An 11,837-nucleotide genomic window follows, 5' to 3' on the forward strand; every position below is an offset into this window, starting at 1 on the left:
GAGAGAGAGAGAGAGAGGAGAGAGAGAGAGGAGAGAGAGAGAGAGAGAAAGAAGAGAGAGAGAGAGAGAAGACGAGAGAGGGAGGCAGAGAGAGAGAGCAGAAAGAGATGAAAGAGAGAGAGAGAGGGGGGCAAGAGAGAGAGAGAGAGAGAGAGAGAGAGAGAGAGAGAGAGAGAGGAGGCAGAGAGAGAGACGAGCAGAAGAGAGAGGCCAAGAGAGAAGAGAGAGAAAGAGAGCAGAGAGAGAGAGAGAGTAGAGAGCAGAAGAGAGAAGAGAGAGGAGAGAGAGAGAGAGAGAGAAGATGAGAGAGAAGAGAGAGAGAGAGAGAAAGAGAGAGAAGAGAGAGAGAGAGATGAGAGAGAGAGAAGAGAGCTAATTAATTGCTAACATTCCTGGTTAGTCAAATGTTTAGCTTTCCTCAAGTAACAATCATCATTTGTCCGTCAAACGAAATGTTGTAGCGCAAAAAAATTCGTACGAGAATCACCGTTTAGCCGTTTCTGCCATTATAATCAATTGAAGAGCGCTCCGACAAAAATCATCACATCATTCTATCGAGGAGTTAGCTGATATTTCCCCGATGGTGGTGGGGCTCAGACCTTCTGCCTCCCTATAGGTTAACTTCTATGCATGCTGGCAGCTAAAGCATCACGATTATTGTGATAACAACGCTACCGTGCAAGGTACGAAGCTAAACCGCCAGGTTTATCTGTCACCATAATAACCTGGAGGTACCAGCGCTTAAGAGGATTTACTTTCGGCTCGTGATGAGCACGGACCCCAGGAATCTGCGTTCCATGAGGTCACCGACTCATATGACTAGTCAATCCGATTGGTTACCTTCCAGATTTGTGCCACGCTCTGTGCAGCGGAGCTCCCGTGCGTGCGCTCGAGCATGCGTGTCAATACACGCTGGTGTGTCTTTTCCCCATCGCTGCAAGTAGGTTGTAAAGCGCTGTGCGAAGGCGTTACATACTACGCCAGAGTGTAAAGTACTCCACCTCGTGTATGCATGGTGTACCATAAGTGTCATTGCTCAAGCTTCTAGTCATCTCGTGTACGCACGTACAGGCGCGGACAGCTGTCACAAAATGCGCGCAAAACTGTGTTTATGAATTGCCGTCCGCGTGTGGGGGCATGTTTTGAGCCCTTTCTTAAAACACGACGTAACACGTTTCAAAAAACCAACGACGTCTTTTATTAATTGGTAGCAATGGCAGAAATGTTTCTTGTCGCAAGGTATGAAGTCAGTTTTCAGGATCCGATCGGCAGGCAGCAGCGGAATGAAGGCACATTCGTGTTGCTGTCGTGCTACGAATGTTTGGAGAAGGTAATGTGTGAGACGTAGAGAAGCAAGACATGCGAAGTCAGTTTCACATCTTACATTGGTAGATGTTGCTGAGCTTGGATCGCGTTGAGGGATTTAAGGTGTGCATGCTGAGGTAGATACAAGAGACTGGAACGATGCCAAAATTACACTGAAGGCCTATGTCCAACCATCCGCCGTCCGGTGACACAATGGCTTTAAGTGAGGGCCGACAGCCAGTCCATAGCTCGATGTGGACAACGCAGCGATCATGCCACAGCTCATACGTGTTGACAACGCCCACGGCCGTAAGCTCAATGAAGGTAACACTGATTGTCTATCTGTTCCGTCCCTCCGTCGCGTCCGCCAACCCGCCCCGCCCGTGACGCGCCGCACATCGAACACGCGACGACTACGCCAACGCACGCCTACGCAACGCACAGCTACCGCACGCACGCACACACAACAGCACACACCACACAACAGACACCACACACACACACACGCGCGCACAGGCCAACACATATATATACTAACTTTAGTTAGTACTACCGGTATATAGATAGTGAGTACATAGGGATCAGTGGTTAAGGGCAGCTGAAGAGGTATCTGCTAGGTAATATATGTGATATATGACTAGGTAAAATGCAACTTAACCGCAATAAAAACCATTTAGCCGCGGTTAAACGTTAAACAAAGCCTCTGATCGAGTAGATAAATATGTCTAACACGATAGTACGTAACAATGTATCAAAGATGACCTAGCTGGCCGACGTGTTGGCGACTGGCTGCATATTTAACATATAAATTTTATTTACGGTAATTGGTCACGCCACTGTTTGAGTGAAAAAAAACTTAATTATTACCCAAGAGCGGATTTTCGTAACCCGGGTTGTCGTAACACGGAATACTACTGCGCGTGTGTGGCGCGGACTAGCTAATAGCCATATATATATAAAGCTATAAGACTGGTTCATCATCTATGTTATAACCATAACCATCACCACATTACAACAAATATAACGCTAATACTAATTCCGTAACTATAAACCTTATGCAAACTTACGGTCAGGCAGAAAATCAAGAACAAACCAATGTCCGGTCACAGGTTGGGCTGCATTCAATGTCCGGTCTAGCTTCGAGGGAAAGAGGTAAACTTTTTGCGCGTGTAGATAGTATGTGTATGTATGCTGCCGTGTCCCACCTTCTCGCGCACGATTCTTACACAAACCAGAATGTCTTAGAAAGTTTGCTTCTTAGGCAATCACGGAGACAATAAAAGACAAACAACTAACTTTTCCAGAGAGAATAAGTATTATTGTTGTCCAAAAAATATAGTAACAATAGAGACCTTATTTCGGCTAGCTCATCTTTTAGTAGCAACCAGGGTGGATAACACTGTCAACTTAATCCGATCATCTCTAACTGCAAAATTAATTGCTCACAACACCATGTCTGGTCCTACTGTTTTTTTTTTGCATTTTAAACTTGCGTGGCGCATTTGCTCAGAATATCTTCTAACATACAATCACCAAGTGGGTACGAGCACTTACGTACGTAGTACCACACCGGAACCCGATAAAATAACCGAAAAGTTTACATGAAATTGTGGTAACACTACACCTAGGAGGCGACTGTATCCACATACTACACAACAAAAAATTATACTTAACGCAAGTTTACTCTGATAAATTATAAATCCAGAAGCTAGCATGTTGCGACCGTTTATATACTGCTACAGTAATATAAGCCATACTGCCAGAACTACAAACTAATGACCATATTATCGAGGAAAAGTAACGGATTTTTTTTAAACGAGCACGTTAGAGAAGATACAATTTATCAATAGAAATGCAATTTTTGCAACCAGAAATCTATAAAAGTACTTTCATATCCAGCGAGAAGAATGTGTTTTCTAGAAGCATTGGCTATATACCCAGAATCCATGTATAACTGCATACATGTATGCATAATATCAAGAATACCATGATAGAAAATATAATATAATATATAAATTTTCTATCATGGTACTCTTGATACACATATATCGAATATATATGAAAACATATAATCGTAAAACTGATAACTGATTTGAACACAAGCGGAAATCGGGGCGGGGGGAGGGATTTAAATTTCATAAACCAATATATTGCGGGCAGGTGGAGGTACAGGCTTGGTGGGAATTGCCACATCCTCCCTCTTAGAGAAAAGTCACGCACAAGATAACGTGCATAAAAGAAACTTTGAAGAAGTTGAAGGAAAATTGAGAAGGACGTTTACACCAGCTGTCAAGATGAATTTTTTTAATGGGAGCAGGTAGCCTATGCATCTAGCCTAGTGATGCACTAACACATCCTGGCCGGTAACCACCACACGTATGTATTCATATTACTAGAAGCCAGGTAATTTATACGGGGCTACACATAACAAATAGTAACATAATATTAGCATCAACTGCATAAATATCGCACATCAAGACCGGGCGAACAGCAGACCGTGCCCACTACAATAGAAGATACTTGTAACGGTAGGACTGGTGTACACACCGACAGCTTGCGAACAGTGGGCGTAAATTCACCTTGTCGCCATGCCAACTGAAGTTCGTGGAAGCTGGTGCAGGTCGGTAGCAACAGATAGCTTGCTCTCAGGCTTTGAAGCTTTAAATTACTAGCGCTGTTAAGGATTCCCTCTCCCGCTGCTCTCGGACTTTGAAGATTTAAATGATTAGTGCTGTTAAGGATTCATTCTCGCTCCGGCGTCTGCTGTGACCCGCTTACACATGAATCTGTGTACCCTACAACAGCAATAACTTCCCAGCAATTGACCACCACTGGTCTCTACCTACAATGCCGAATTCTGTGCTACAAAACGTCCTTTGAAGTTCAATTTTGAACTAATAGCCGAGCATTTCTCTTTTCTCTAGCTTGTTTCCGTGGTATACTTACGCTGCACGCACACCCAACTGACCCTACACCCTTACCTCTATGCATACCACGCAACGTACTCGTAAGACCTAGATATCTCACTGTGGCAATCTCACTCTTTCATCTACGGGTTCATGCAATGCCGCTGCCTATCTCCTACATTCACTGCACAGGCTATTTGAAATACAGTGCTATCATTACCAGACACTGGGTGCGTGGAAAACAGATATAGAGCGGGCGCGTGTTGACACGAAATGACGACCCTCTGCACTGACATCTAGCCGGCCGTCACCAAATTGGTTTCGATCGCCGACTGTACTGCAACACCACAGTTACGACACTAGGTATATAGTGGCAACGCGAGTAGTGTGACAGAACACGTGGGCCCACCACTACACCTTACTTCCGCGGGTGCACGTTCACAACAGACGTGCCAACGTGCCGTTCTTCGCCGCCAGTCGTGGGCTATCAGCGTCGGCCTTAAATAGAGCTGCGTTTCGACGCTCGCTCACGCACGCACACCAACATCTAAGGCAACGTGTTCCTGAAGTCGTTAGTCCGGGGACGGTCCGGGATCGGCTACACGAGGCGAGACAGCGCGTCGCTCGCGCTCACTCCTCTGCCTCTTATTTTTCCCTCTCTCTCTCGCTCTCCCTCTCTCTCTAAACTCGTCAGAGGCTGCTAGGCCACATCTGCTGTATGAACCGACGTGAACGCCTTCGGCATTTTCCGATCTAATTAATGACTGCGGCTAACGAGCCGATAACGTACGAGACACCCGCCCCGCGGCGGACGCCCGCCCCGCCTCGATCGAGATGCCCTTTCGGCAGGGGCGCGCGCGCACACGGGCGGCGAGGCTGTACACAGGGGCTTTTGCAGTTTTCGTCACACTTGAGGTCACGCCATTCGGTTCTCCGCTCGCGTCGTGGGGGGGCGCTGCAGTCGACGGGTTCGGTGCCGCGTCGATTCGGTCTCCTGCACAGTTTAGTACTGGGAGAACTGACTTGCCGGATTCTGGCCGTAGTAGGCGCGGTCACCCTGGTAGGTGGAGTCCTGCGACAGCAGCATGTCCGCCTGCGAACGGAACTCTTCTCCCAGGTAGCTATCCTGCAAGGTAGAAGACGAGAGATGCGAGATGAGAGCAAGGTATAATCAAACCTAGAGTCAGCGATCGCCGCTATAGTACTCAGTCACCTGTCTGTGAAGAACACTTTTGGTGTTTTTTTATGAACTGGCAGTTATTTAGTTTTACAAAATGGTCACCTGTCCATAAATGTTAATTTGGACATTTTCCTTGAATGACCTCCTCATATGTTTTTCCTGTACTGAACTGCTGTTTTCCATAGTACAAGACAGAACAGAATATAGCTACGAGGAGATTCCAGAAGATACCAAGAGCAAAACACCAATAGCTGCAAGTATGAACACCTCGAATCTGTACAATCTGTGCGCTCGTGAGCACATGAAACAGCCACTGCTTTTGTACGGAGAGTGCAAGGAAACTTACCTGCGACAATTCTGGCTGGGACAGCCCCGACAGTCCTGGCTGGGACATTTGGAATGGCTGACTCATCGACAGGCCACCCTGCGTAAGGGGCTGCTGTGAGTAGGGCTGCGATCCATCCGGCTGCAAGCATACCAACAATGAGTAAACACGAAGAACCACTCAAAGTGAATGACACAATCACATTCAATATATACATTCACATTCTTTATATTTTCTTTATTCACATATACACTTTATATTTTCTTTATACAAGAGACAGATCACGGCGACTTGCATAGCAGGCCTCTGTATGTGCACAAGTCCTACAACAATACTAAATCTTAAACAACTCGGGCTTCTCAAGTTTAATTTATAAACAGACGCCTAAACGATCGATGTACAGAGTCAATTCCATAGAGCTAGAACACGACATATCTGGCACATGGGCACTTCCAGCGTCCCATCACAAGAAGCAATCATGTAGATCTGTAGATGGGGCAGCGGATCGGATGCTATCGTTGCAAGGCCGTGTGCAGACAGAGAGGTCAGGCCAACACAGGTTGTGGTCGTAGAAGGTGACATTCAACGCTGCATGTGTGGCGTGCTCTGGTTACCTGACTCATGTTGGACTGCTGAGACAGCATGCCCGGCTGTCCACTCATTGGCTTCTTCTGACTGCGACGGCCGCTACTTTTGCTGCCCTGACCCTGCCTGCCTGGCCGCTGCGGTGCCATAGCTGCAGCGCAAATGGAAAAAGCAATAAAAATACAATTAGTTTAGTTGTTATTTTATATACGTCTAAGATTTTTTAATCTTATCATTCTTCTTTATAGATTCAGTCAGAATTAAATTATTAACTTACTAGGTAAGTAGAAGATCGTAACCAAAAATCTAATCAAGTTATATGTGCTGGAATCAGATTAAGTATAAATCAGGAGTAACAAAGCAAAACTAGTCTGAGGAAACATTCTTGGTTCAATCCATAACAAACAACCCATTAAACATTGGTTAATGTGTATGATTATGTACAACCATATTTGCCTGAGCATGCACTCTCAACACACGGCCACGTATGCACATATTTAAATTGATACTTACGTTGCATCTGCTGATTGTAGTACGGCGGAGGCATGGGTGCCATGAACATATTCATGGGTATCGGTAGACTGATTCCTGCCATATGCGCTCTCGATGGGTCGATATATCCCATGGGGTCATGCGTTCTCATGTAGTTGTCAGCCTGTCACATAGCCACGTAGTCATTAATTTGCTGCAACAGCTTTCCAATTGATTTTTGAATGCCTCGCAGGAAGTTTTCCCTTCACATCGCCACAGTACACATTGAAGGTCACCCCTAACCACATTCAGTATGGAACTCCGCAGAAATAAAGTATTCACTATGAAAGGAGTGGCTGTATAATAAAGGTAAGCATAGGTAGTAACACTACTGCCAGCTGCGGGCAAACAAAAACTCGGCATAAACTCACAAGGCGAAATCCTTGGATGAATAAATAGTGAGTTTACTGACATACTAATTCCTGTTTCACTGCGACAGCAGCTTCGGCTGACAGTCACTTTTCCTTATTTGCCATTAGTTGAATTACACTGTTAGCATGATTGACAGACTACCAATACATGTTAATACAGGGAACATTCTAAAAAGCAATGCTTAGTTCTCATGCACCGAGAAGTAGACATTTTGGTGCGCCTGACGTACAAACTGGGTTAGCTTGACTGATTTATCACCAGTAACAACAGGGGGCATGGTTCTCTTCACTCAGATAGATATTTCAGCTAATTAAGTTGATTAAGCACGAATGTTTCGCTACAACGTGGCAGCGGCACGCAGCCTGGATGTGTGTTTGGCGTACCTGGTAGGGGAGCGGCGCTGCACCGCCGCCGTTCAGCGACGTACGGCTGCGATCATACACGCTGCCAGGGATCATGACCTCACGAGCATCAAACATGGCCGTCGTCATGAAGCGACCGCCCTGGCAAACACACAAACACACAGTTGCACTTATTTACACTCGTAACGCGAGGATGATCGCATCTACACTGTAGCATAGACGTTGCAGGAAACACGACCTCAACTGGCTATACAAGATTCCTATCCACAGTACTACACCACACAGCTATAATAGGCATGGTCGTAGGGGTTGTCCGGATCAGCTGTGTAACTGATGATACATTACGAAAAGCTTGGGTATTCTCGTTTCTAAATTTATTAGCTTTACATTTATATAGCGCTACTGGAATTGCCTTCCTATAATGCTAAGGATGTGGCCGTTGAGATTCAGCTGACTTAATTAGTATACAGATGACACGAGAAGACACACATACATAAACAAACTTGCAATTTAAGCTTTAAGATTTCGACCACAGATTACATCCCATTTCTATAATGAAACATGAATTGAAACTCAACAAGAACATAGCAACAATTTTGATTTTCGTTTGAAAAACTGGGTGAAGAAATTGTGGGGAGCGAGAAACTAGATTCGTGTCAGAACGATAAACTCACGAAGTTGCATGGGATCTTACCGGATTCGTAGAGTTGATGAGTTTGCGTGGCTTGCTGAATTGTATCATGGACTCGCGTAGGTTGTTCAGTGGCCCTTCTACCAGCACCTTCTGCTCCTTGAAGTACGTGAGCAGGTGATTCCACAGTGGCTGCTTGGAGAGCACCTTGGGGTTTCCAACCACAATCAGGCCAAACCTAAGCAGACGAATTAATAGGATGATTGTAGACCCACATCAGCACTACATCTTCCCACAACTTGCTCAAATACGAGCCCGAATAGTCGAAGTACGAATAGAAAGGCAAAAATGTAAATATTAATTACATATAAATATATATATATATAAATTAATTAATATATTATGGAACTTTCTTCATTATTAGCTTCACCTCATTTACCAAGCAATTATAAAGGCCTCTGCCTGACAATGTGAAGTGACAGCAATATTATTTAACAGATTGTTGCAGCTTTCAGTGGGAGACCAACAGCTTCCATGGGGAGCGCTCTGAGGGCTGCGCGTTCAGAGGCACGTGTTACCTTGCCCTGGTGACGGCGACGTTGAGCCGGCGTGGATCGTTCAGGAAGCCGATGCCCTGATGCTCGTTCGCGCGCACGCATGAGAGGATGATGAAGTCCTTCTCACGGCCCTGGAACGCGTCCACGCTGGCGACCTCAATCTCCTATAAAAAAAACACCGGCAAATGAGACGTTGACGCCAGCAAAAACACATCTAGCCTCATCCACACTACCTGCCATGCTTACATGGCTAAAACTTCACGAAAATATACATAGACATAAAAGAGAAACGAAAAGAAAATAGACACGATAAAAAGACACGAAAGAGACATATACACAAGGCATAACACACAGTGGCATCAATATGTGGATCCCTGTGTGGTGCATAACAAACATATGGAACACATATATGCACACATGCCTGCCAGCACACACACACACACACACCCAAACACACGATTCTTTAATAAAACATAGCACCACTAATCTGTGAAGACCATACACGGTTACGCCACACCCTTAGTAAGAACGCAACAGGTAGAGCCTAGAGTTGAGCCAGCTGTCGCAAGCACCGCACACGACACACACACACACAAGGATTCCACCACAACACACAGCGACACTGATCTACTACGAGCAGCGACCGACGGTTGTTTCTGCCGCTGCTGCCGCTACGAGGGAGGAGTCACGCACCAGGTAGAGCTTGGCGTTGAGTGAGCCGTTGAACTGCATGAACTGCACGAGGTAGGCTCGCTGGCCCTCATACGGCGTGATGATGCCCAGCTGCTCCGGCTTGATGCGCCGCCTTCAGGAAGCGACGTGACAAGCTTCTCCACGAGCGCAGCCTCCGTCCTGCAAGCATCGTTAAGCATCCTCAATTACCGCCATTGTCATTATTATTATTGTTATTATTATTATTATTATTGTATTAAAGCATCATCAAGTGTCCTGCCGTCATGGTCAACGATCACAGTCAATGACTATTGCCAACAATAACAGTCAATAATTACGACCAATGATTACGGTTAACAATTGCGGTTAATGATTGCAGTTAATGATTGCAGTTAATGATTGCAGTTAATGATTGCAGTTAATGATTGCAGTTAATGATTGTGGTTAATGATTGCAGTTAATGATTGCAGTTAGCGATTGCAGTTAATGATTGCAGTTAGTGATTGCAGTTAATGATTGTTGTTAATGATTGCAGTTAATGATTGTGGTTAATGATTGCAGTTAGTGATTGCAGTTAATAATTGCGGTTAATGATTGCAGTTAATGATTGCAGTTAGCGACTGCAGTTAACGATTGCAGTTAATGATTGCAGTTAATGATTGCAGTTAATGATTGTGGTTAATGATTGCAGTTAGTGATTGCAGTTAATGATTGCAGTTAGTGATTGCAGTTAATAATTGCGGTTAATGATTGCAGTTAGCGATTGCAGTTAATGATTGTGGTTAATGATTGTGGTTAATGATTGTGGTTAATGATTGCAGTTAGTGATTGCAGTTAATAATTGCGGTTAATGATTGCAGTTAGCGATTGCAGTTAATGATTGTGGTTAATGATTGCAGTGAATGATTGTGGTTAATGATTGCAGTTAGTGATTGCAGTTAATGATTGCAGTTAATGATTGAGGTTAATGATTGCAATTAATGATTGTAGTTTAATGAAATGCGGTTAATGATTGCAGTTAATGATTGTGGTTAATGATTGCAGTTAATGATTTCAGTTAATGATTGTGATTAATAATTGCGGTATAACAACCGCAGTTAACAATTATGATGTTATGAAATCAAGAAATGTACTAATGAATCAACACGTTAGGATGGATTAATGCAAAGAAGGCCACGGTCAACTCGATGATAATTCCTAAACTCCCTATAATGGATTCGTGAGTCAAAATGTTGGACGGGCATACAAGAGCAATACTTCGGGAGACACTAGTCTGTGTGTCTGGTGCCAGGGTTAGTAGCTGTTACCAGTGGTTTTTACCGATACATTAGTTATAGCAGAGAAATATATGATAACTATGGAAAAACCTTCGAATGAATGATTTTGAAATGGTATTATGTGTAATAACAATCTCTGTTATTCTTATCATCTTCTATCTTTGATATTTTTGTAGTACTACTTTGTAGTTTACTTAGTAATATCTTACTGTAATAATATATACAAATGACAAAGATATTATTAACCTGTTTAGGTAGGATGTTCCAGAACTAGCAATCTCCTCTTGCCCTGTCGTAGCGTAGAAGAACATGGGCTTGTCAGCCTGTGGCCATGGAAAATCAAGCCCCTTGTGCTGATGGTCTGTAAAAATAGCAAACATAGAGAAATATTAAAAACCAACTATGAAAATCCAACTTTGAAATCGAAATGCCAGTTTTCACGTGCTGCAGCTAGATACTGCAAGTAATTCGACAGTAGTAATCCAAAAGTCCACAAAGTAATCCAAAAGTCCACTAGTAATTAACAAGATAAACGAAGGTGCGACTACTTGCAATAAAGCAGCCCCTGACCTGCCCGAACCCACTACGAGAAATCCTTAATGCAAACCGCAACCAAACGAACAATGAACAAAGAACGCTCACCGCTCGTGACTCCGTTCTGCAGGATGCCATCGTAGAATATGTTCGACGGAAACACGCTGAGGGCTGGATGCATGCGGTACTGCACCTTCAGCAGCAGGGGGCGCATGCCGAGCACGACCAGACGCTCAAACAGAGTCTGCGACAGGCCGGCGTGCGCCGCCTTCTTACACATAACGACTGGTCCTAGCTGGCAGTGATCACCGACCTACGCGAGAGAGCACAGTGAAGATACGACAAACGACAACAAGCAAACAACAATGCACGCGGCAGACCCAGCGGAAACCGTTAACACCACAGATTCACAGAGTTCAGTATGAGAAAAAGATGACCACCGTTTGATCATCATGAATCGTATGCTGATTACACCAGACGACTACCAAGGTACCACCAAGTACCTTGAGTGTTCCAAGTCCACCGTGTAGACACCACGCACGCACACGCACACAGACACGCACGCACGCACGCATTCATGCATGCACGCACGCACGCACG

At 44.6% G+C, this 11,837-nt stretch overlaps 1 protein-coding gene across 1 annotated transcript in view; it reads right to left on the bottom strand.

The window, feature by feature from the left end:
- Nucleotides 1–2,601: 2,601 nt before the first annotated feature.
- The window catches only part of LOC106810443 (regulator of nonsense transcripts 1-like), a 32,742-nt gene continuing 23,506 nt past the window's right edge, over nt 2,602–11,837 (bottom strand). Inside the window, 11 exon segments of the mRNA XM_014813802.1 lie at nt 2,602–5,337; nt 5,738–5,857; nt 6,331–6,452; nt 6,815–6,956; nt 7,588–7,707; nt 8,261–8,435; nt 8,776–8,918; nt 9,448–9,552; nt 9,555–9,606; nt 10,950–11,064; nt 11,346–11,550. Coding sequence (XP_014669288.1) covers nt 5,215–5,337; nt 5,738–5,857; nt 6,331–6,452; nt 6,815–6,956; nt 7,588–7,707; nt 8,261–8,435; nt 8,776–8,918; nt 9,448–9,552; nt 9,555–9,606; nt 10,950–11,064; nt 11,346–11,550 — 1,422 coding nt within the window. The 3' untranslated portion in view covers nt 2,602–5,214.

Source organism: Priapulus caudatus, unplaced genomic scaffold (assembly GCF_000485595.1).
Source record: "Priapulus caudatus unplaced genomic scaffold, Priapulus_caudatus-5.0.1 Scaffold441, whole genome shotgun sequence".
NCBI classification, from domain to species: Eukaryota; Metazoa; Priapulida; class Priapulimorpha; order Priapulimorphida; family Priapulidae; genus Priapulus; species Priapulus caudatus.